General features: G+C 37.3%; 1 protein-coding gene across 2 annotated transcripts; it reads right to left on the bottom strand.

Annotated features, from left to right (window-relative positions):
- Positions 1–387: 387 nt before the first annotated feature.
- LOC135164530 (uncharacterized) lies at positions 388–26,792 on the bottom strand. Of its 2 annotated transcripts, XM_064124969.1 has the most exons (3): positions 25,408–26,792; positions 25,224–25,320; positions 388–4,612 (listed from the first exon to the last, which is right to left on the bottom strand). In XM_064124969.1, exons 1-3 carry the CDS (start codon positions 25,650–25,652, stop codon positions 1,736–1,738), a joined length of 3,219 nt encoding a protein of 1,072 aa, XP_063981039.1. In that variant the 5' UTR covers positions 25,653–26,792; the 3' UTR covers positions 388–1,735. The 2 variants fall into 2 exon arrangements, with proteins under 2 accessions (XP_063981039.1, XP_063981046.1); XM_064124976.1 differs by lacking the exons at positions 25,224–25,320; positions 25,408–26,792 and adding an exon at positions 5,323–5,673.
- Positions 26,793–26,917: the final 125 nt, after the last annotated feature.

Genomic DNA, 26,917 nt, shown 5'->3' with positions numbered 1-26,917 from the left:
CCAATTTGACTTTTTTTTTGTAATGCCAGAACGAGAATTTACCAAAAAAACTTATTTCCGTAAATGTAATAGTTTCACCGTAATCTCAAAATTTTGTGAAAAATCTAAGTTATTGTTCTCATCCCATTGCCACTGAATAGAATTGCACCATTCGACAAAACAATAAAAATTGAAGCAGCAATCAACGCTCATTTGCGAAAAAATCTTTTTCCGTCCGTCTACAAAACGAAGGAATGCGGAATACGATGAAAAGGCCGCCAGACGCAAGAAGAGTTATTTCACTTGCACAAAATTCAAGTTACTCAATCGGAAATTGAAACCAGTAGCAAAAAACTAAATTAACCAACAGGGAATAAAAATGGGAAAAGGTAGAAAAAATATGACACATTTTACTCAATTCAACTCTCCATTTATATGTACAGAGTATTAACTCAGATTTACACGTTCCACGCCGCTGTTATTGACTCAATTTCCTTCATAAACATGTGTAATATATCTACAGAGTATCATCATCATGCGTGTAAACGTGAGCACAATGTTACATATCTAACTGACGAAATTCACGTAAACCCCGTGGTAAAGTGGCAAAATGTAATTCAGACTCCACAACATACGTAATGAGAAAATCTCCTAAAAATGTCTTCCAACGATTTACCCAGAATAACTTATGATTCAAATGATTACATATTCAACCCAGATGAACGTGCCACGCTTCACCCCTTCACCATCAAGTATCACTTTCGCCAGGCGGATATAAACCCCAAATTAGACCCCATCCTCCACGGATATGTGATAAATACGGTCCATAAAAAAAAACAAAATAAATAAGATCTACAATAAAATATACGATTAGCTTCTGCTGTCAGGGAACATTTATGGCTTATTGTGTCAGGGTTTATGCAGTCGATCATTAAACATCCCAGAGTCTAGATCAGAACACTTCGTATTAGGCATCAAATTTTGTTGTTCCTCTTTCGATTGGAATTCATTCCAAGAACATCTAGGGCTAGTCCCAAAAAAAAAATTATCCACTTAAATGGCTGGACAGGTTGGTGGATTGATGAAGAGAGACTGGTTTTCACTGGTTACTCCTTTTTCACGGAACACATCTCCTTCAAGTAGACAACACTGAACTTTCACCTTGCTTCTTCGGGCTCATCCGTGCTCAGTGCACATCACTGTGAAGAATTTTCGCCGTTGAAACTGACCCGTTGACCCACATGCAGACCAAAATCTCATTGTCCCTGATACATTCGGTATTTTAATATTTTTATTAACGTATTGTTCTTCCCCTTTGCTTGTTCACCAGATGATAAAAGTTGATGCTCCTGAGTTCCGTTGGCTTATTCGTTATCTTCGTCCGGTCAGTAGAGCGGCAAAAAAATAACAACAGCAGATATCAAATGTTTTCAAGTGTTGTGTACATAATTAATAGCTCCAACGTACACATAATTAACTCGTCGTTGAATTATCAGAGAATGATGATCTGATCTATATAGGAGTTAAGTTGGCCACGTGGATTACGCGGCAGCTGGTGAAAGTTGGATGATATCTCGCATTTCCGCTGACGCAAGTTGTGGTGTAGAAGACAAGATACGCCGTTTTGATGAGAATTTATCTAACAGCATCTCCCCGAGTGCATTTCTTGAATTTTCTGTCTTTGATTACACGATTGCAGTATCTTTTCATTGAAAAATAATAATAAATATTAACGATAGAGTAGTTTGAGCGGACTTCACGAGGACTTCTCGGTGGTGGTCGTAATCGTTACTTGCTCACTAACTTTCTTCAGATCTTCACTATTACCTTCGCTGTTGGCTGTCGATCTGATCTCCTTGGAGGAGTCATCGGTGTAGTTATTATTGAAGAAGAGGGCAACGTCCTCGGGATTCACGACTCCCTCGCTCTTGTCTTTCGTCGTAGCTGTGACAATGGAGGAAGCGGCTGCGTGAGCTAAGTCATCGTCGTTATGCTCGTGAGACTCCTGGTACTCCTGATGGATTTCAGCGAGGTGCTGTGCCTGGGGCGATCCCTGGATCTCAACCACCTGATTCCTACCACGTTCCCCGGGCTGTTCAATAGCCTGAAGAATATCTTGCAGAAGACCGTCTGACAGCAGCTGATCGTGTCTTATCGTACCATCGGAGTTCTGCTGGAGACCGTTAGACGATTGAATTTGCAGGGAGTAAGTCCCCTTGGATCCCTGTATCTGGAAGCCATCGGATACACCCTCCGCGGAGAGAGTCTGCGCAAGGGCCAGCGCTGGCTCATTGTCACCGTCGTGCAACTGCGTCAGCTGATCGACGTTGATGGTGTTTGTTGCGACAACGTTGGTGGAGGCCTGATTGTGGGGATCCGCTAGATGTTGATCGTTGTAATCTGGAGCACGTTGGTCATTGTAACCTTGACTGTATCCTTCTGCCGTCAATGCTGCGGTCAGGGCCTCAGCCGTTGCTCCATTGACAATGGTTTCGCTGTTGTAATTATTCACACTCGGAGATGATCTCTGATCGTAACCAGTTTCCAAGGGATTACCGTAGCTATCTTTCATCTCTAGTTGATGCTGTTCAATGCTGGGAATTGGATCCAACGCCAATTCATTGATGGAGGGTAGTGGATAGTCTAATAATGATGAAGAATCTGAGTTTCCTTGAGATGTTGGGAAACTTGGTAATTGAATGGGTGTCTCCACTGATTTTTGGTAATCACCGACGTCGGGCTGGCCATTGAATAACGGAGATACCAGGGGACTGCCATATGATGTCGATAGGAAACTGTTTTGATTGTAGAGATTACCTCGAGCCACATTTGACGTCGAGATGAAGGTGGTCCCTGGGTTAAAGTTTGGTGCGCCATAAGTCAATACTGGGGAGGGTGTGTTGAAGGTGGTGAAGGAGAGCGGTGTGCCGTAGTTGACGTTTGGTGCGGCAAGGGGGGATCCAATGGAGGATGGAATGCTTGTTGCGAGGCTTGTGGTAGCTGTATTGGTTGAGTGGAAAGACACGGGGTTGGACAGGGTTGGTGGCTGCTGTTGAAGGTTGAAACCTGATCTTGGTGGGCCATAACTAGTTGCGGGCTTCACGGGACCAGTGGAGTGAACTGGCGATGAGAAGTGTTTGATTGTACTGAATAATCCCGGGGGGACAGATTCTCGGAATTTGATGGGAGCCCGACTCCTTGGGGGAAGGAGAGTGGGGGAGACATTGTAGGGGCGGGATGAACCGTGATTTCGGGGGTGGGATGGGAAGGAGTGGTGACGATGGGATTGACGGAAGCCGGTCGAGCTGAAGCTCGAGCCAAAGCTGAAGCTGTGAGGTGTGTAGGGACCACTGAGGGGTATAGGTCGACGAGGTGGTGGTGGTGCACCGTAGGAGTTACTGATTGGTCCTGGTGGCGGTGCCCCGTAGGAGTCGCTTACTGATCCCGAGGGGGGTGCACCGTAAGAGTTGCTTACTGGTCCTGGATGAGGTGCACCGAAGGAGTCGCTGACTGGTCCTGGTGAGGGGGGCCCGTAGGAATCGCTGACAGGTCCTGGCACTGGAGGCGGAGGACCATAGGATTCGCCGATTGATCCTGGGCCCGAAGGTGGAGAATTGTAGCAGTTAGGGGCTTGTTGGGGTGGAAAATTCAGGGGAAGGTCCTGGATCTGATTGCTGTTTGCGTGATGGTCCAAGCCGGAAGGTGAAGGACCGTCGAAGGAGGATACTTGGGCACTGGCTGTTGGGGATGACTCGGGCGTATGAGTGGGGTGCGCTGGGAGGCTCTGTGCCGCTTCCTGGATATTGTGAAGTGGCTCGGCATCCGGTAACAATGGAGGTGGCAAGCCATGATCACTATGGCCAATTGACTGTCTGAGGCTGTGAGCCTCTGGATTGTTTATCGGTTCACCGTACGAGTTACTTGGCAAATTGACATTGGCTGAGTGATCAAGATTGACACTAGGTGGTGTGTGGATGTTTGCATTTGGTGTCTCTACGTGACCGGCAATGGGTTGCCAACCGTCGTATTTGATATCGGGGGGAGTTGGAGGAGCTGGTACACCCGGTGGTGGTGGTTGGGGAACGGGGGGAAGGGGCAGGGAGAGTGGGGGTGGAGGTGGAGGGTAGTTATTCTGGGGTACGGTGAATTGAGGAGTTGGGGCATTAACTGGTGGCCCATAAGCTTCCACTGATATTGGAATTGGAGGTCCATGGCCAGATGGTTTTTGGGGAAAACGGGTAGATGCGGGAGACAATTTCCAGGGCGGTAGGTTCAGGGGTCTAGGGGGATACTGCAATTGTGGTGGATTTCGGGGAAGTCCGTACAATGAGAGTGGCCGAGGTCCTGGGAGGTGAGCCACTTGGGGTGGTGGTGGTAGTTCTGGTGGGGGTGGTGGAAATACTTGCACCGGCGCATGATTTCCAGTTAATTCAGGCGGTCCGTATACTGGAGCTGGTCCATTAAAACTCGGCAATGGTACACCGTATTCGTTGCTTATTCTATCTTCCGCTGTTTTATCACTCTTCTTGTCGCTCTCTGAATTTTCATTATTCACATTTTTGGTAGTACTTTTGTTTAATACTGCTTGGATATCCTCGCTCAATAGTGCGAGGCACAGCAGTATACCGGCCAACTGAAAGCACAAGAATTTATCGTCACGTAAATTTAATAATGAATTTATTTTCAGACAGATGTGGAATATTTTATCGAATGACTGCAATGAGAAAATTTTACGTTTTTTTCACTTTTTCATTTATTCTTGCTCTTGTTCCACGCGGTCTAAGAAAAGCCGGCACTCGGATTATCATACGAAGAGAAATTTTCCAGAAAAAATTTAGTAATCCACAGAAATTGTGCCTCAACAGCACTAGAATCCTTCCAATGCGTTTCTCTCCACGCATATTTGATTTATTAGTCAGTGTGCTAAACAAAACCATGAATTTATTTTCGCGTAAATTCCATAAAAACGTACTCTAGTTTTACTGTTTACTTTTTATAATGAAATGGAAAGAAATTGCGATGTCTAATGCACAAATACTAATCCCACCCACAAACTAAAAAAGCCGGCTCTTCAATTATTATTTCGGTCTATGAAATTAGTAGTATTACCACTAGAACTATTTATTTTTACATAAATAAACTAAAGTAAAAAATATAATTTTTTTCAATTATTAATTTTGAGACTAAACTAAAATTTGAAATGAGAAATTTAATCCTCAGACAGCACTTTCTTGTTGAAACAGAGAAGAGCCGGCTTTTCAATTATCAATTCTATCTCCTTAAATTTCAAAAAAAATTGGATGATAAATTTCCGCACAAATGTTTTAGAACTCTCCTACCTACCTTGAAACTTTTCATGGCACTTGTAGCACTTAACACTTGAAAAGTTTCTAACTAAACACCACACACTCAATAAAATCCAGGGAAACAATGTAATTCTTCCTCTTAAATGTAAAACGAAGCACAGAAAAAAAAATACGAATGAAAATTCACGTATCCTTAACAATCATCCCGATGGGTGTGTGGTTACCTAGGGATATGTACCACGCGCGGTGTCGCGATAGAAAAAATGCTGTGTTGAGCGGGAAGTCACTGGCTTATATAGATTCTCAACAGGTACAGGTCTACTGTTACTGTATTGAAGTCGTCATCGACTACTGCCAGAGCAGGAGTCGAGGAATGGAGAAGACCCGGGTGATGAAGAGACTCCAGAGATACCGAAGTCTGTACAAGTGAGCGAGAAAAATCGGTAGAAGGGGGCTGGGGGGGGGGGCAGAGCAACTGGAGAGGTGAAGGGGGCGGAGAACATGCTGGAGGTAAAAAAAAAAATATCTTTGTGGAGAAAGTAGGCTGGCCATCATCGTTGCTCATCGGAGGGCAAGGGGAGAATCACATCACACACGCTAAACGGAAAATACACGTTAGACCGTTGACTCTTGGAATGTAATTGGTCCCCAAGTTCGCTGTCTATTCACCTTAATGCCCCATCAAATTACGTTCAAGTCCGGGGAGTAATTGAACAATAAATCAGAAGCCAGTGTAATTCAATTTTTCACCAGTTTATTTCAGTCATAAAGAGGGATCTTCAGTTCTTCCTGTTTCGCAAATTTCCAGCGATGGTAAAACCATTAATTCAGGAATTTTAGGATCACTGAAGACTTTAGAGATGAATCACTGATAATTCGACCATCACAGATCAACTGTGTTGGTCAGCAATTTAAGCAGATATTATAATATGATGGTTTCACTGGAATTTCAGGAAATTTCGTCATTGAAATTTAGAAATTTTATGGAAAAATCAGTGGAAGCAGGAAATAAAATTCCATTTTTTTGTGAATATTAATGGACATGAGAAACATTCACATTGGAATCTCCTTGAATTTTGAATTAACTGAAAATCGACGTAATTTGATCGAAAATATTTTATTCATCTCGTTTTCATTTCTTTTTATCTTTATTGATTCGTCCATAAACCAGGTAGTATTACCCAATAACCTATCATATATTGAGTACATGTTTCGTAGGAAATAAAATATTAAAATAATTTTTCAGTCCTACAATTTTGTGGATCATAGCAATGTGGACGAGTGACATAACTAGTGGATCATTGAATAATAAACACATCAACATTTTCTCGTTAATTTTAAATTGAAACCAACCATTAAATACGTAAAGCAGCTCAAGAACTCCTTCAATGTGGTCTCCAATATTAACATTCCCATTGTCAATTCAATTACATTGAAAACTCCACGTTTTAGTTCTCAATCGCAAATTCATTCAGTTTTCCCTGAAATCGAAGATCTTACGATTTTTCCGTCGACTCCAATGGCACCGAAGAATTACCAGTCAACAGTCCATGAAACTTTTATCATTTTTACCACCAGTGTGTTGGTGGAATAAAAAATTTCACCGGTAAAAAATATAAGTCATTTCACCTTGTCCAAATAATAAGATCGTCGATCATTAACGCTGATGACGTTATAAAAAAACCAAAGAACACACGGTACTAAATGAATGAAAGAGAAAATGAGAAACAGCTCGTATAATCCTATTGAATGATGTAGCAAATGATGGTCAAGGAGATGTGTTATTTTTTCCGGGTCAAGTCCCAAACACTGGAATGCCGGTGTCTGAGTTGTACAGGTGCGCCGTTTAAGAACAAAACTTTCATTCCAGTTTGAAGACGGTTAGTGATGATCAATGTTGATTTTCACGCATACCACTGGATAGACAGTAAAACTATTCGGAGAAATCATCGATGGTAACAACACCCAAGGTAAGCGACAAGTTTTTTTTTTTTTTAAATCTACGATTCCTGGCATAAAACCAAGGACATCACGTGATTCAGCACGATGAGAGTCACGAGTGCGATCTCTCTCCACTTTCGCTGCACTTCTCCTTGCTTTTATTATCACCTGTACCTCTTCCGTGAACCGATGATAGCTCAGGTAAAAGTTTTTTTTTTCCCTTCAATGGGCTACCATTACAAAAAAGGAGATAAAAAAAAAACACCGCGAGTTGTCGGCTCACTCATTACCGTACGTGTTACGCAGTTAACTGTTGCGAGATTCCTCAAACTGCTCTGAATAATTGTTCAGTAGTTCAACGAACAACACGAGTGGTATAAACTAAAGAAATGTACGAGGAAGAGGTGACGATAAAAAAAATAACATCGAAGAGAGAAATGAGAGCGCAAGGGAAAATAATAAGTACACTTCATGTGTCTAATTATGCGAGTGTTACTTTCCCTGGAAAAGATTCGTTTGTACATTTACAAGCATATGTCTCGACTGTTTAATGTCTTAATAGTTTGGTCACATTTTATGGTACTGTACGCAGTACAACCAGAAACGTAAAAATATCATGCAAATTCAAACGAAACTTTGGCGACTCTTTGTGTGCGTTAATAGTTTGGATATATTGAACGAATTTGGAAACATTTTAAGGAATCTTATGTAAAACTGTAGTTTAAGGGTAAAATGTAGTAAAATACTAACCGAAATGTGGAGCGTTGTCTAAATAAAACAGTAATTTGAATAATTTCATAATTAATTGGCCACTGCGAACTGCGGAAAAAACTGTTGCGAGATTCCTTAAACTACTCTAAATTCCTGTTTGGAAATACAATAAATAACTTCGCCCAAATAAAGCGGATAATGAAAAAATAATAAGTAACTTCATCTCGTTATTTATGGGAATGTTACTTTCGTTTGGAAATATTTATTCATAGATTTACAAATAAAGATTTCCACTGCGACATGTCACAATATTTTGATCAAACTTTATGGCATCGTTGGAAGTAGAATTAGCAACGTACAAATTGAATTAAAATTTAAATTCCATTTTAGTAACATCCCATCATGAAAAGATGACGGAAGTAATATATTTTAAAAACATTGAGCAAATTTTGAAATATTTCGTAGATGTCACATCAAACTTTAGTAATAAAAGTTGAAGCGAAATGTGGAATGCCGTGTAAACAAAACTGTAAATTGTAAAATATTAAAATAAAACTCTTGCGAGATTTCCTCGAGTACTCTAAATTACTATTTAGCAATGCAATAAATATCTGCGGTGGAATAAAATAAATAAATGAGAAAATAATAAGCAACTTCATCAGTTTAATTACCCGAGTGTTACTTTCCCTCAGAAGGATTCGATGGTACGTTTACAATTAAATTTTCCGCCTGTGTCATGTCTCAATATTTTGATCACAGTTTATGGGGTAGTTCAGGGTGAAAAGAGGAACATAAAAATTCAATGAAAATTTAAGTTATCCCGTACCCCTGATAGAGTTTATGGACACATTACATTTGAGTATTATGAAAGGAAATAGCAGATGTTAAAAGAATAACTATAATATATATAAGTAATAATAATGGTATTTACGTGTAGTACAACACGTATATGATTGTGGAACGTTGCATAAAAAACAGTGTTGGTAATTTTGTGATTAATTGGGCGCTGCAGACAATAGAAAAAACTCTCGCAAGGTTCTCTAAACTGCTCTAAATTAGTATTTAGCAATACAACCGACACATTGGATGGAGTAAGAGAGATAAATATTGGAGTATGACATAGCGATAAAAAATCAGAAAAAAATGTTAAGCCAGGAGAATAATAATGACACATGATCTGCTCAAGTGCGTGAGCGTCACTTGGACTGGGAATGAGTCGTAGGCGCATTTACAAATTGATCGGTGTCATATTGTGTAATTTCTATATTTTTTAATGAATTTTATGGTGTCATCCTGAGCGTAACAACGAGTGTTGCAAATTGTTGAAGAAACTCAAGAGTGAAATGCGGTCGCTTCCACATTTTTCAGAAAAATTTATGAAAATATTAGTTTTCAAATGCATTGAAGGAATTGGAAAATCAATGCAATGGGGAACAATAGCAGAAATGCGGAATATTGCATAAATGCAAGAACAACCTCACCAATTTCATAGTAAATTGAGCAATATAAACAACGAAAACGTTGTGAGAGTCTTCAAACAGCTGTGAATCATTATTTAGTAATCCAACCTGCGACTTGGACGGAATAAAATGTAGAAATATTCGACGAAGAAATGAGAAAAAAATAAGTAACACTTCATCTGTCTAATTAAGCGAGTTGTGTGTGCATTTAGAAATAAATTTTTGGCGGTGCACTGAAGAGGGGAGAAAGGGGAAGAAATTCTCGTAACCTAGTCTGGAGAGCAACTAATGAGCAATCTCTCTCGCTCACTCATTTACGAGACAATACCCGGACCCATGTGAATTATTTCACCGACCGTTCAACATTTCATGTGCGACCGTGAGAGGAGGACTATGTGGATCTGCTGATGTGAGACATGCTCACGATGGAAAAAAACATCATCGAAGGGTCTCGCAATATTTAATAATTTCGATGAATATATAGTCAGGATGTAGAGGGATGCGTTGGTTCAAAATTACCTCTACAATTCCAGCGATTGGTCTTCTCACACGGGTTTCGGCCAATCAGAGCGTAGAATTTGTTCGAAATTTCTGGAAGCATATGACGTGTTACTAATGAAGATCCTTGTGGTTCACATTTGGAATTTTTAACTAGAAAAATTTGATACAATTGTTCCTAGGCAACGACGTTATCGGAAAATATCCAATAATTTTGAATGAGCAGGTGCTACTCCTGAAAAAATCTGAACGTTTTTAATATAAACCCTGATCACAGCAGAAATTGACATCTCTTAACATATCCTTTGTATATATTTTTTGATACTTAACATTTTAATTCATTTTGGAATTCCTGAGAAATTTTTATTGTATTCAATTTACACATATTTTCATGTAGTTTGTTATTGAAGAATCATTCAGACTCTCAATTGAAAATTAATTATAACGATTTTAAATCATTGAATATTTTAAAAATTCACATAAACTATTTCTGAATTTTTAATCCACTGAAAATTCATTTGGATGCAATTTAACTTCTGTCGGGTATCAAAAAATTCTGGATTTCATTAAAATATTATTAATAACTCTGGTAACGATTTAATCTCAAATTGAGTTCAAATTAACAACATGTGGACCATTGACCCTTCGAAGCGCAATTACTACTTTAAACATGACGTGGACTTGAAATAAGGAGATATTTATGCTTCATAAATACTTCCAGGGATTCTTGGACTGAAGCAACTCGAGACGTTCGATAGCAAATCAAACAGAGTTTTTGGTGTACTAACAACAGCAGAGAGACGGTCTCCACAGAGAAAAGGAGTAGATCGTGCGGTATTACAGACCAATGACACAATTGGGAGCAGTCGATAGCTGCATTTTCCTCGTTGCAGAGTTAAAAGAAATTATCTGTAATCGATGATACACTTTTTCAAAGGCAATTTCCTCGCAAGTCGCAATTTTGCTGAGAATAAAACCGGTGTTTTATCGATGTTGAGCAATAATGATGGCTTTGAGGCTGCACAGGAATCAAAAGTAATTTTCGAACATCGAATCCTGTCAGAGAGTTCTCTAGTTGGATCTGTTCGCGTACTATGAATCAAGATGACAAGACAAAAAAATCTAACAAATCTTCAATCCATTGCATTACCGATCTCGTGAAGTAATGACAGTTTTGAGAAAGTATAAGAATAATTTGTAATTTTTCAAGATCCAAATGTCTGTCTAGAAATTTTTTTTTATTCAAATTCTTAGTTTTTCAATACATTTCCTCAATTTCTGAAAAAAAATATTATCTAACACTGATGAAATAGATTTTCGAAGGCAATTTTCTCCCAAGTTGTAATTTTCCTCAGATTGAAATCAATGTCTCACCGATCTTGAAAGGGAATGATGGTTTTGAGCATGCACATGCACAAAACGTAATTTTCGAAAAGCAATTTCCCTTCAGGGACTTCTCTACTTGTATCTACCCAATTACTCGAAATTAGTGTATGAAAATACACAACTTTGTCAACAAACAAATTCAAAGTGGTTGAATAATTCTTCCATTATAATTTCACAAATAGAAATACTCAGAAGAAAAATATTGATGTGATAAATATGCGCTAAATTTGTTAATTTACAATAATTTACCTGCTACAAATGAATTTTGCTTTAGATTTTTTTTTTCTAAATCGTTTTTTTTATTTAATCTCGAAAAATTGGTAGTATCCCCAGACTCTGCTGTTTTGACTTCTGAAGTAATTATTATTATTATTAATCGATGAGAATTTGAAAGGGAATGCCGGCTTCCGCTTCGAATTTATTTGGAATTTTTATCTTCAAAATTGCGATCATGATTGCAGTAGTTCAAGTCATCTTTCCATCTTTCGCCAAATTTCCCTTGTCTCGGAGTAAAATGAAATTATCTAACGTGTATGAAACGTTTGTTCACAGGCAATTTTCTGGTGAGTTGCAATTTCACTGAGAGTAAAGCCAATGTCTTATCGATGTTGCGAAATCATGACCGTTTTGAGAATATCCGGGTGGGACAGAAAGCGCAGGAGAATGGACTCTCAGGAATGACATTTTTTGGGCGTGTTTTGTTCCACGAAGAGATGAATTCCGGTTCTGGGATTCATCAAGGTCGCTTAAATGTGAGAACTGGCGGTCGAAAGACTTGTGGAAATTCTGTTCATGGTCACTTTTTCAAGTGAGAGTTTCCGTGTAATTGGGCGCATTTTTAGTAGAAAAATTTCTATTGAGTTACGTGTCGACTTTCCTCTTTCTAATCGTATTTTTATATAAAAGCCAGTGAACATTGACATAAAGTTGACGATCTATCAAAAATACTTGAATCTTTTCAAATGTATGAGAATTTCACGTATAACACGATAACACGATTCTCATATCTATAAAAAATTGTGAAATGTTTTCTGTCATCGACCTGTCACGCCCTGTCATGTTCATGGAATAAGAATGCTGATCTTAGTTTCACTTGAGTGATTTCCATTCATCTTACTCACTTTTTCAAAGAAATATTTGCATATATTTGCTTTCTCATTCCGTATAATGATGATATTTTCTCAATTCTCAAATTCAAAAACAAATTAATTGATTTGATACCAAATCGTAAAAAGCAATAGAGCTACAATAGTTTATTTCCAGATAATTACTAGATGAATAATTGGGAAATATGATGCATCAACTTCGCAACATTTCTCCGCGATTGCATTTCGCTCTGAAATTACGTCAAAAATCCGTTATTTTCTTTAGATATTTCTCTCCACGTACGCGGTAAAATGACCACTCATTTTTTTCCGCCTACTCATGCATCAACCCGAGGAGAACGAACCTCAAAGCCCACTGTACAACACAATGACACTCAGAAAATTTACACCTGACAAGAATCATAGAAAATACTTGGAGGATGAGCGAGTCGATGCACGATACCTCGTTTCCGGTTTTCAAGTAATTAAACTCATTCTATTTGTCGAACATTCTCCATTGAGTTACGCGCCTGATTGTCGATTTTTTCTGAGTTTTCACATGATAAAATCACCGCACGTTGCCATAAACGGCGAATGATTTTTCAAAGATATCGAATTTTTTTCACTGCATCGTATTTTCCTCATCGATATTTCAGAATTATTTGAAATGCCCTTTTAACGCAGTAAACCAATTGGTTGAAAAACGCTTAAATAAAAGAAAAATTGAAATGCCCCGCAATTTCCCATACGAAAAATCTTAGGAGAGTCCAACTATGATCTAACCGTTTACTTCTAAAAACGTTCTAACAAATTTCACACCCAACAAGAATAATCGAACAAAATTTGAAACATCCAGCGAGTCAATGAACACTTCTTTCAACGGCAGCTCCTTCCGGTTTCAACGTAATTGGGCTCATTTCAACTGTCGAACATTCTCCATTGATTTACGAACCAGTCGATGTTTTTAGTGTCGTGTTTTCGCACGATAACAACAACGACTACTGGCCTAAATTTTAAATTTGGCCGCATGTGCCTAAAACATCCGCTTCCACAATCAGAGATTGTTTTTTAACGTTGACTTTTCAAAAATAATCCACGTTATTATATTTTTAACGAAATTTCGTGGAAGTTCTCTTGAGAAAAAATCATACAAAACCCCAATTCGATTTTTTTAATTTCAAACGCTTTGAATTATCCTGCCATTGCCTTATTTGTGACTATTTAAGTCCCTGAAATATTTCCATCAATCATAGAATTTCTACTATTTAACATTTTCCCTCGCAGTGGAGCCTAATCATATTAAAATGCAAGATAATTGTGATCTTTGGTAATAGAATTGAACAATCTAAGAATAACGAGTCCATCGGAATGTGCTCGTAAAAAATAAATTCTTATTCCAACGAAATCATTCCTTAACACAAGTAATTTACTTTCTCAGTTCACTGCCATAATGGCAATCACACGAAATTTATGCCTAACGAGAATAATAGGAAATATTTGAAGCATCGAACGAGTCAATGTATATTTCTTTCAGTGACAGCTCTCTTCCGGTTTCAACGTAATTGAGTTAATTTTGGTTGTCGAACATTCTCCATTGATTTATGAGGCGGGTTGTCCATTTTTTTACTTGAGTTTTCACCTAATAAAATCTACATTATGATTCTTCAAATATACCATTGTCGTCCAAATTACTTAATTCCACACGTCAACAGTTTATAATTATGGAAAAAAATACGAATGAGAATTTTAGGAATTGAATAGTATCAAGAGCGAATGGACCAGTGCACCTGATAAAAATTATCGGAAATATTTATATGATGAAACAAGTCGATAAACTTTTATTTCAGGGCCAGCCCTTCCGGTTTCAATGTGATTGAGCTCAATTAGGCTGTTGAACATTCTCTATTGAATTCTTCCCATTCTTTGAGACTTTCCCATAGTGTCGGCGAGTTTTCATTTGACAAAAGCGATGAGTTTGACATAAATGGCCACAATTTTTCAAGAACCGGGGAAAGGGCTGAGAAAAAAAGGTCAACGAGCAAAAGTATATTCGAGTAACGCCAAAGATCCATTTTTCGGGCAAAAACTATTTTTTACTTTGCCCGTTTTTAATTAAAATTTTACCGAAAAAATTTCACCACATGTATGACTATAAATTGAAGCCAACGATTTTGGATTTTGTTGAGAAAATATTTTCCTACCACAACTTCACTGTAATTCTCGGATTTTTACGGTTTTGATCATGTAATGAAACGACTCGATTTTCCCCTCATGAAATCAGTCACACCTTGAATGTCCACCATTAATATCTCATGTATATAACTCAGAATCATTCAAAATACATAAGAATTTGAAACATTAATAAGCGTCGAGAGAGTGCTGCTATAGGCTATCAAATGATTCCTAATGACATCCGAACGAAATTCTCGCCCGACCAAATTAATTCAAAGAGTTTCGAAAAGTTTTCCAGTTGTGATCAGTTATTAGTCACGATTTTTATTCATTAACACAATCATCCAGAACGAATCGGGAGAATTTTATAGAAATCATCTTAACGACAAATTGAATCTCAACCCGGTGAAGTCAAAGAGAGAATGTGACTTGTGGAATGTTCCTGGACAGAATTATTAATGACGCTCTGCCATACAGCCGAGCAATTGAAAACTCGTCAATTGAATCAATTCTCCTCAATCGGTTGACGTTGGTAGAGTTACCTAGACTGATTTCTGTCATCGATAATCTGACGTTATATTATGTAAACATAGAAAAAGAAGATGTAATTTTCAGGAACTAATCTTCTTCCGGGGGCCTGCCCACTCGGGGAAATCTCTTCAAGTATCATTTGTCAATTCGACAACCTGGACTTCTGGCTTAACAGATTTTTTAAATGATCTTTCCCAATATTCAACGTAGTTGGGCTCATTTTTTGTCGAACATTCCCTATTGAATTATGGAACAGCTCTTTCAGCTCTTTTTTTCGTAAGTGTATTTACGGAGGAATTCTTCTACATGACTGAACTCATGATTTCTGAACAAATACATCGAAAGTATATGGAAATTAAAAGCAAACAGCAACGGAATGATCAGTAATTATTCATAATATCAATGAGAGACGATAAATACTGATTTTGAATTAATTGAATAAGTGACTTTGAATATGTGAAATAATATATTTTCAGAGAGGAGAAAAATAGCTTAACCGAAATTCACGAATGTGTTAATGCTCTCACGATTTGTCCCCTTTTTCATGAACCTCGGAATCAATTCCTCCCGTGGTATCCGAAATAACGCTCAAATCTCAGTTAACGCAAGACTAATGGACGATATAAACAGGCAATTATTTCCTAATCCGGTTAATTCTCCAGTTATCAAGATCAGAGTTCGAGCGAGGCTGACCCAAGTTGGTATTTTCCCCTGAAAATAAATAGTGGATGAACCCATTCAGAGAGAGTGAGAGATAGAAAAGATGAATGATCTAGATAAAACACTTAACAGATGCCGATAATCACCCATCGAACATCACCACCGTCATTACCATACATTCCGATCGCCCATCGATATCCTCATCAAACACCGAACAACCGGATGACGTCTCGGTTTATCCACTTTCTCCGACGGAACCCCAAAAATCATGGGCACGACGTGGGAGCAGTGAATCGATACCAACTGCGTGTGGATGTAATCGTGTACGAGAAAATCGATTCCTCGTCGAGATACAAATTGTTCGGTTGAAAAGAAATTGAAAAAAAAAATATTCTTCCAATATCCCATCTACAAATTAATTGAGTGGCGCATGTTCTAGCGGTGTTAGGTCATATAACTTTATTTCTTATTCTCTTTTATGACGTAAATCATGAATCTTCGAAGCGGGACGAGTCAGAGTGTGTACTGGTGCGTGAAAGCGTCCTTGTCGCTTGAACTTGGGAAGATTGTCTCGTCTCTCGCGTCTTTCACCGAAAATCCAAAGGCGCACATTCCAATGCGGGAATTATGCACCGGTTGGATGCACTTTCCAATGTCTCGCACTGTGGGCATTTACAGTAAACGCGGACTAACAATGGCTAACGGAATAACAGGGGGACATTATTTTTTATGGACTCGGGGGAAGAAGAAACGCTGTAAAAGAGTAATAAACCGGTGTTTTTGAAGTCTTTTTAATTGGATGAGTTAAAATGTAGAGCGAGAGATCAATTTTCCCCCCTTTTATTCAAGCGAATGCCCTTATTTTTAGGAGTATTTATGCTAGAATGTTTCATTGTTGAAATATTACCCATGAAATTTCAAGCGACAATGTTGGAAATTTTTTTATAATTAGAAAGTTCCCGGAGTATTTCTACTTTGATGAATTAGTTGACTTCCGGAATATTTCGGTAGTTCTCGATTTTCAGATTCATAACGTATTTATGCAACTGACAATTTTGAAATTCCATTGTTAAATGCAGTGTCCGGTTCCATTTTCAGAATGAATTGAAAAATTAAAAGTTTAATTGGAAATCGATTGACTTGTTCTGTGTGGAAAATCTAATTTTCTTGCAGTAATTTTCATTATCAGAAAGAATGAGAACTTTTATTTTTTAGATTTTAATTTATGATAATTTAAATGGCACAGGACCTGATGTTTAAATAAATTACTAGCAATGAAGTGTTTTTTGAGGATTGAAAGAACATAACCAGGATAGAGACAAGTTAATTTATATAATTAATATTTATGTGTTAGCAAAATTCCAAGTGGCGACAATATTTGTTGTAGGGTTCGGGGAAGAAAAAACATTACAAAGGTATGTATTCAGTGGAATAAAAATATTTATTCCGTTAAATACAGACATTTCAATGGTGGTTCGACTGAAATGCTGATATTTTCCAAGAATATGATGAAAATTACGGGGAGAAAAGAGGATGTGGTAGTGTTCCCTGTTAATACATATCATGAAAATTGCTAAAATCAAACAAGTTATTTTTCGAAATTATAATTAGAGTTATAATTTTTTATTACATAAGAAGGCTACATTTAGTGACTGGCTCTTCAAGGCTCACATTATTCGGGCAAAATTAACATTTAATAGACAGTCTATTAGACTGAGAAAAAAACTATAATTCTGCCATCAAATTCGTTCCAGACAATTATTAGTTCCAGCCTGTAATTTCCACACAAAATATTCCTGTAATTGGTTGTCTGGAAAAATTAGACCGGCCGAAATATATATATATATATTTTATTACAATAATTTCCCTAATTTCACGTAAAATACAGTACAATTTTATATTTTTAAACAATTGCAAGACGAGCGTTTCGCAATTAACTGGAATTTTCAAACAATCAACAAGTCAAAACCGTCCCTGATTTCCTCATGTCTGTCAATTTTAATCCAGTTATCGAACCTATAGTTTTTTTAATTTATCGTTATTATTGATTTTCTCCGCAAATTACCAATTTCCACTGACGAGAGTACTTTAAATTTCAGCGTAACTTTCACTTGATAACAAATTTCCATAAAGTCTACTAACAGTATACTTTGTTTGGTACCCTCAGGTGTTAGCCCACTGTGTTGGTAGACAGGTTTATCTTTGGGAAGCTATAAGCAGCACAAAGCCACTAATTGTCACTAATTATAACCGGAGTGGTGACCACGAGTTAACGCTCCAAACAGAACTATTCAATAGAGATCACTGAATTGATGGTAATTAATCGTTAGCTCTTCGGGGATTTCTAAAATATTAATGATTATAAGTTATTCTGCATGACCATCACCACTACAACGTTACAACATTAGAAGGATTATCCACTTATATTCAAAAGGCGTCAATAAGTTTTAAAAAATTTGAAACATGTCTAATTTATGGAAACTATGTAAACTTGTTAAATTTCCTTCCTGTTAAATTTCCTATGCTTGTTAACGTACCCTGTTCTTTCATTATTGAACAAACACTCTGACCCGAGATTTCATCACCACTGAAAACTAAATTACTCACATAAACACCGGTAAAACAATCGATTTCCACAATAATTAACGAAAAAGCCAATCAATATAAATCAGAGGCATAATCAATCACCGTCAACAATAGCCACTGCGAGGCATCAAATAGAAAAATTCTTATAGAACAGTGAAGCATAACAATTTGTACAGAAAATCAGCATAAATTAAAAAAATACATAATTACAAATTTTGAAAATGACAATTTTCTAGTTTATATGTTTTTATAATGAGATATTCCTGCATTGTAAAGATGAAAAATGTAAAATAATTTAATTCTCATCAACGACGTTTCAACTTTTCATTTCATTCCTTAACTATCGCCGAATGGTGCTAATTATTAAAAAGTCTCGTTACTAAAAGCGACTAAATACTTCTCTCAGGGCAGATGAAAAATAATATGACAATAGAGAAGACAGTAACAATATAATTTAGGAAAGAATTCCAATCCTCACAAAAAATGTATTAAACAATGTATCTCGACGTAAGTGCGACGGATTTCTCACAAGTGTGAAGTTGGGGGCCCGAGGCAAACCCCAAGGCTGCACATTACACGCACTAAACAATTCCTGTTGGACATGTGTCGAACTAGTTTTTGTCAATGATGTTACGTTTAACGAGTAGTACACTGTTTTTCGATCACAAGTGAAGAAAAACACTGTTCGTTTACGAGGTGAATGTAGCTGCAGAGATAAAATAGTATATTATGTCACCACGTGATAAAAGTATTATCCGACGACTTTATAACACGCGTTACATTTGGTTAACAAAACTTTTACAATCGGCTACAAAATTTCATTGGATTTCCATTAAATATTCTATTAGTTTGCATCCCCGTCTCATTAAAAAAATAAATATTAAACTCTCTACACAAAAGCCAAAGAATAAAGTTTTTCTAGACAATTTATTGTTCTGAAATATTTAAAATATTTACCGCACTTGTTGCGTAATAATATACTGTTACGTCATTGGGCTCAAAAAGTGCGAGCTGATTAGCCAAACGGAGGATACAAGCGATTTATAACTGATTACTATCGGTTTATGGAGCCCAATGGAATAATTAATGTATTACGCAACAAGGGAGGTAAAGATTTTTCCGACGAATGTGAGGGTTGGGAAATGCAGGCAAATGTTCTAATCACACGAATCAGAAAAATCTATACTGCGGGGTATTTTGTACGAAATTTGACATTATGACGCGCGTAAAAGCCGAATAATGCGCACGTTAGCGCGGGTAATTCGCCCTTTACTGCTCGCAGTGATGTAAAATGGATTTTACGTTGAATGATGAAACGTTAATGTCAATAACAATAATGTTTATAAAGCCAGTTGAGATCTCTGAAGTTAGCAATTTTGTACATAAACTGGTGGACAACTTTGAGCTCAATCTCAATGAATCTATTTTTTTCGGATGAGATATTTAACGTCGGCAAATTTTTTTCTAGATGCAACTGACAGGGTGACGACATTCGCTTTCCGCGACTTGCGTGGACGTGCACTCGCATGTCCAATAATGGTACCCGTCCAAGCGAGGAAATTCACGCTCATTACATCGTTCAAACGCACCTCCTCACTACTATACATAGAACTTGTTATTCATTGATAAGGGAGTGGAAATAAATAAGAAATTCTAAAATTCGATTTCACTTGCTTAATCGCGAGAATAATTATATCCCGGGCCTCTCTTTTCAAAACAAACGAGCAAATATTCCCAAAAGTTATTCATCAATAAATCTTTCCAGACATCCGAAAATTTGCAATTATAATTCGAATTCCAGGTGGTCAGGTGATAAACCACTTTCTCACGTACGATATTCGCCTATCTGATGCTCAAGAATGAATGTAATCAATAAATAATACTCAATTGACTGTAAAAAAACAATTGATAATAATTTTTCAATCTCTTTTATACGATGTATTCGTCAAAAACTGACCGAAAGTCGAGGTAGACTTAATTCATTTTGATAACTGGTTAATGATTGATTGATAAATTCAATAGCTGACAGACATTCTATTTTTTCAACGAGTAGTTACCGAACTAGTTATTGAAATTCCGAAAAAAAAATCCCAAGGCGATTATAGTATTCCATTTGAATTTCTAACGATTGAAAGCAGTGTTTGGAGTTTTTGAGGATTATCCCATTAAACAGCGAATGAGACAACGTATCAGTGGGAGAGAGTTAGAGGCCCCTCAAAGTAGTAGAGAAACAGCAAGAAACGCCTCACTGTGCCCGCACACTACCTCAAAGTGGTTACGGGTGGGGTACTGTCAGACGGTTCAGTGCGTTAAGTGGTAACAGACGGCCAATGTTTGTCTGGTATTTTCAAAAAAGTTTCCCGCCCAAATGAATCAATATCCAATATTTTTAAGATCCGGAGCAGACTGAGCCGCATTACCATCTTCTGGACATTAATGGACTTTATTCTTTTCCAATATTGATAATTATTTCGGCAGAAAAATTAATGAGACACGCGGTTGTTCCTTAAGAACGGGTATCTGAATGTTCATTGGTTCATCTGAAATTTTCCATTCAAGATCGCCATGCGACTGAAGAAAAATCATTGCAAATTATGAAATTAATTCTCCCCTCAGTCGCCTGCAAGACATCAAAGACTGCACTTCTGGTTGACATTCAGATAGAAGAATAATCAACAAAATTTCCACACTTTATCCGTCGCTTCGTAAATGCCGCGTTACATCAGCATAAATTGAAATAATAATAAATTTAACCATCTAAGAGAAATCTGAAAAACAATAAATAATGAGTTGAATAAAATACTTGATAAAGTCTCATGAGATTTTTTATTTTCAGTGTTACCTTTAATTGCACATTAAATTTAACATTTTCTAGATTTTCCTCTAAAAATCATTTAATATCTCGCTATCTACAATACTCTTGAGGGGCACCCGAAAATTGAACATTAATTTTTTGCAAATTTTTCTGACGTTATTGCAACACAATTTCAAAAATCGAACGTATCGAAGTACCAAATTGCCCTTTTTCCTCTCCAAAGTTCAATGCCCTTCTCCCAATAATCCCTTCTAACCTCTCCATAAACAAATTTCGTTCAACTTATCATTGTAAACAATATCCATTACAATAACAACAACAATACCCAGTAAACAAAATTATGAAATTATGAAACGTCTCACATCCACAGTCAGAAGAGTCCATCAGTGATCCCCCTTCCAAAGAATAAAAAAAAAAGAAGAAAGCAAACCCGACAAAAACATTTTCAAAACGACCTTCGCCCCCCCCCCTTCCCTATAAATTTCTCCGCCAATCTCCAAAATTTGCAATTATAATTTCAATTCCCCACTAAACTCCACCATTTGCCAAGTGTACGAACCACTTTCTCACTCGCAAAATACCTATGTATAATCTTTGACACACTGCCGGCGGCTTTGGCACGATGTCGGCCCACGAGTCCAACTTGGCCCAAATAATCTCCAACGAAATCGGCCGAAATCTGTGTCACGATGATCCAAATGATGTTATTAATTCCCCCAACCCCTCCCCCATCTTCAATTTCATCGACGAAATTCTAAAAAATTGACCGACAAGTAAAAAATTCTAAAATTTAATTGTTTTATTTTTATTCACTGACCGAGGAGTGCTTGGCACAACCATGAGGCCACCAATTTCAACTTCCTACTGATTAGCATATTCCCTGAAAATATATTTTTCATAAGCCTCGTAAAACCAAAAATAACGACTCGTCGAATAATAAAAATATATTTCGCAATTCTCTGTTATTGGTGGAGTGATTCTCGTACCGGATACATTGCACTCATCTTGTACAGCACGGGATGGAGGGAATTTCTCATCGTTGAGCATAACCGGATATGCCCGGGCAATTTTCCATTCGGTCAGATTGCTGGAGCTTCAGCCGACGTTACTCATCTGTGAACGTTAACCACGGGCCATTAAAAAGTAAGTGGCACTCATTCCCTCGCCTGCCCCCCGGGGTATTCAATAAAAATTATGTATTTTTTTATTAATAAATATATATAACAATGGAACTATGGCTGGATGTCGTGGAAATGCCCACAAAACGAGCGATTACGAGGGTAGATTGCAATGCTCCAAAGACTGTCCGGAGATTCCAGCACACGACATTCGTCTCCGCGTGCGCTCACCGGTGAAAGTTTATTTCCGCCTTCCTAAATTCCTATCTGATATAATTAAATTCTGTTTCACTGGCTGTTTCTCGGGATTCCCAGGAATAGTCAACGCTAATCTAATTAGGATAACGCCATTTAACAGGTCGAAAAATGGTGGATGAGTGATTAAACGAAAGTGATATCGTGTAATGGCACGCGGAGGGACAGACAGAGCGGAAAAAAAAATTGGAGAATGAACAGATGTGAGTGGTTTGACGTTGAAGAATTTCTGAGGCGGTGAGAGTAGCCGACGGAGGTCACGGGAATATTTTTTGGTGAAAAGTGCGTGACTATCACTCGAGAATGTGTGTCAAACGCTTTACTCGTGTCCGGAGTCACTGCAAATCCCGGATAAACGACAATAATGGCGAATCGAGATTAGGAAAGAAAGTCCAAATGATTGATTAGAATTGAGGATATCTGTCAATGTATTGGTGACTCGGAATTTAGTTTAAGAAATAATTGAAAAAATCATGTGGGAATGACAAATTCGCAAAAAATGAACCGATTTGATTGAGATTGAGATTTAATGAGAGAATTTAAATGGAAATATTATGGTCTAGTTGTCGGTAGCTCAAGGTCAAATGGGGCTCAAATGAAAGTTTAAATGTGCGGTTGTAAAAGGAGAAAGAATTTTATTGGAAAAAAAAAACAAAATACTTGAATATGCTTTATAGGCGTGATAATTACCCGGTTAAAGAGGGGAAATAATCGTTAATTATCAACTGGTGCTTGGTCTTTCACTCTATTAAAACGTGATAATTGCAAACAATTTGGTCACCCACATAATTATAAAGGTCGCAGTATTTCAAAATTGGTTGCATGATTCATTAAGTTATTAATCAAATCTCGGTCTCAAACCCCCAAGCACGAAACAAAAAACTTGTTATTTTGTCAATATGGTGTCCCTACAGACAAGTCATTACTAGACAAAGGTTATTGCCTTACATTATGTTAATTATATTTTTCTAGACCATGATTATGTTAATTATAATCTCAAACGAATTCCTTCAAGTTTTAAGTAAATTGTACCTGTCCAAGAATAATTACTTAACAACGTCGTGCTTTATTCCCTCATCATTTCTAATTTCGCAGATCAGTCACAGAATTTTTCTTGCAAATCGATCTCCGTATGACACCATCATCCAAAAATTTCACACAGAGAAAAATTCTTAAAAAACTACGTGCCCGTTCCATAATCTGCCAATAAAAACAGTATTCAGTCAAAATTACGGAACAGTTACGCATTTTTTCACTGAACGATTCATACCGTTTCTGGAATGTTTTGCATTTTTTCCTTAAAGTTCACGATAATTTTTACCGAATATTGTTTTGACTGACAGATCACGGAACCGGCGCGTAATTTTTAAATAATTTTTAGCTCCATGTAAAATATTTATGTCAATTGTGTGTAATTCCATATGAAACTCTGATCGAAATTGTCATCTTCACAATTAATTTGCATCACCACAGCAAAACAATTTTACCGTAGCAGTTGTAAAAATAGTAGGGTACCCATTGATGAACGAAAGGTGCTCAGAACCGTAAAAATTAATGTTATACTTTTTTTTCTAAAGCAATGTAGAGTATGTACCGCTGGTAGGAATAATGTCAGTCAGTTGTGCTATGGCCTTTTATGGATAATAAAGGCAAATACCTGCTAGTAGGGAAGGGCGGTGCTCCTTATGCGAAATACATAAAATATTGACGCATTAACTAGAGAAAGGATACGATACGTTACGGTATAAACGCATGTCTGTCGTTTAAAAGGAAAACAACGACGAGGGTAGACTCTGTGAGTGAATGAGGGGTGTGAGAGAGGTGAAGGTGGAAGGAAGAGACGAGACAACTGGAGGATACACCAGCATCATCCGAGTGCGCTCTCCGGCAATTCCCTCTATACGTTGGAATAACGACTTTAATGGCAGGGCGAGTCCAAGGGTTCCTCGGTAAAAGGGTGCAAGCGTTTCTACGTTATCCCGTCGCAGCCTGGGATTTAACGAGCCACCTTCCACCTCACTCCCCCTCTGCTGAAGGTTACTATCAGCCCCGAGGTACCCCTCTCATCTCCTTTTATGTTGCCTCAACCCATGTACAGATATACACGATAAAACAAAAGGCTATGGTAGTAACTTCTGATGCCTCATGAACAGGTACACGTCTAATTAATTATCCCAAAAATATATGATCGTATAACTTTCGAATATCTAATCGTAAACAAGAAATACCGAGTGAACTCCTATTTTGAATGATGATCATTAAACGAATTGTTTCAATATTCATGTCATTTCTCTATGGAAAATTGCTGAGTTAATCATTACTTGATGTGAAAAAGTGGAAAGTTATTATTGAATCTTGAACGCAGAGAAATATTTAATAAACATAATTCGAAATTCTATTAAAAAAAAAACGTATAATTAAAATCGATAACTATCGATACAGTTCCAAACTCTATCGCACTTATTCCTCACCGGTTTACAATCGTTTTGTACCACATAATATTTTTAAAACGTTTCGTAATTTTAATCTTCATACTCAGCGAGTGGATTATGAGTTCCCATTTTTATTGAACATTTCTCTCCGTGAAGTTCTTTGTCCATAGAAAATTTAAATTGCATCGATTTAGTGCAATTATTTATTTTTCTTCGGTGCATGCACGTGCTCAATGCTTCACGCGCTGTGCATTCGGTCATTCTACCCTGATGTTCTGGTATTTTTACCTCTCGTATGATTTTGCAACCCCTGACACAGCCAAACTGGGAGAAGAGGGCACACAGCAAGTCCTCGGTTACGCTGACATCGAGGTTACCGATGTACCTGAATCGCGTTTATTATTTTTGTTGGATTCTCATTGTCGACATTTCATAGGTAATCGTACAACTTCTTTATTTATCGGTTACTCACAGCGTTTTCGGCGGCATTGGCTCGGACATGATGCTCACCACACGGCTATCACACGAGACACTAATGCGCTTATTGCACACATTTATGATGTATATGTAGTGTTCATACGTATCAACTATTACATAAATAGTCTTTTTATTTAAAAACATCTTTTCGACAGTGCTGGCCAAAAAGACGTGAGTGATGTGGGAGAGAAATGCGTGGTGGAACGTCAATGAAAACTCCTTCAGTGGTTGTTTAAACATCGACGAGGTCGTGAGTACTTCATGACTTGTTGAAGTACAATTTTTTTATTTTTGTTTGTGCAATCGCAATATGTCGAAGCGGTTATCTTCGTCACGACTACGCGTCAATTAATCTCTGCAAAAAAAATGTGAAGAATTAGTGACAGAAGATAATTGACAAAGTCTGCATAAATTATTTATTATTCTTAGTGAATAGTGTTACTTTACATATCCGAGTGTATTGTACTATCAACGAATATAAATCGACTCGATTATCTTTCAATCCCAATCTAACGATGAATAAAAAATATTTCGAGAAACGCTGAAAATATTAAAATAGACAAGCGGAAAATTTCTGGGAAAATTTCTCGACATCTTTATTTCATCCTTTAACTTTCACTCAACGATAAAATCGGGAAATGCCGACAGGGAAAGGAGAATAACTCAAACATACTACAGCGATACAATACCTTTGGCCAGCGACGGACGTCGTGACGTCCGTCGGTTCCACGATTCTAAACAAAAGAAATTAACTTATCATATTTTAATTGAAAGCACAATTTAACAAATTGTCAGGAAGTACAGACCACCCGTGATCGCGTAACGAAACATTTAAATGTTTAATAGTATTTTTACTGTACCATAAAAAATGCCATAATATTTTTAGCTGTAATATACCTTGACTTAATATTTTTTTCAAGCACAATTTTAACGAATAGGAGGTATTACACTAGCGAACAAATAACCTTGTCATTGAGAAAGAAGTCAGAAATTATTGTCAACACAAATGGAAAACATTCCTCAATCTATGCAGCTAAATGAATAAACAGCAAAAATTTTTCAGAAAAATAATGTGACGTCCCTTCATTCGTGGATCATCACTCCTCAACGTTCAAGTGAGAATCTCACAAGAAAAAAGAATATAAATCACACGTTCTCGAGACATTCTAGCAAACATTCTCGAGACGTTCTCGCAACGTCACCACCAGTTTTCCAATTCAAAATAATAAAAATAAACTTAAAATACTTTATCACTAACGACTCCATTGAAAACTGGTAAAAAAACAGAGAGCATAGAAATCAATAACGAAACATTAAACACTTTACTATTCCGTAATATTTTTATAAATCCCGTAATTCTTCTGAATTTTGTCAAGTAAAATTTTCAAGAAGCACGTCATGCATTTTATTCTACTAATGAACCAGTCATCGTCATTGCCAATAATTTCCTCATTAACATTTAAGAAAACTATAAAAACAAATAAAAAATATTTCTTAAAATGACA

This window comes from Diachasmimorpha longicaudata, chromosome 1, assembly GCF_034640455.1.
Source record: "Diachasmimorpha longicaudata isolate KC_UGA_2023 chromosome 1, iyDiaLong2, whole genome shotgun sequence".
In the NCBI taxonomy this organism is placed as follows: domain Eukaryota; kingdom Metazoa; phylum Arthropoda; class Insecta; order Hymenoptera; family Braconidae; genus Diachasmimorpha; species Diachasmimorpha longicaudata.
The sequence above is the reverse complement of the archived record's forward strand: the minus strand, read 5'-3'. Positions and strand labels throughout refer to the sequence as shown.

Bases quoted from the DNA above. Each gene is read 5' to 3' on its own strand.
- LOC135164530 (XM_064124969.1), bottom strand. From the start codon at position 25,652: ATGTTTAAACAACCACTGAAGGAGTTTTCATTGACGTTCCACCACGCA. The intron at 25,321-25,407 runs GTGAGTAACCGA...AACGCGATTCAG, and splicing joins CCAATGCCGCCGAAAACGCT to GTACATCGGTAACCTCGATG. The intron at 4,613-25,223 runs GTAAAAATACCA...TTGTGCTTTCAG, and splicing joins GTTGCAAAATCATACGAGAG to TTGGCCGGTATACTGCTGTG.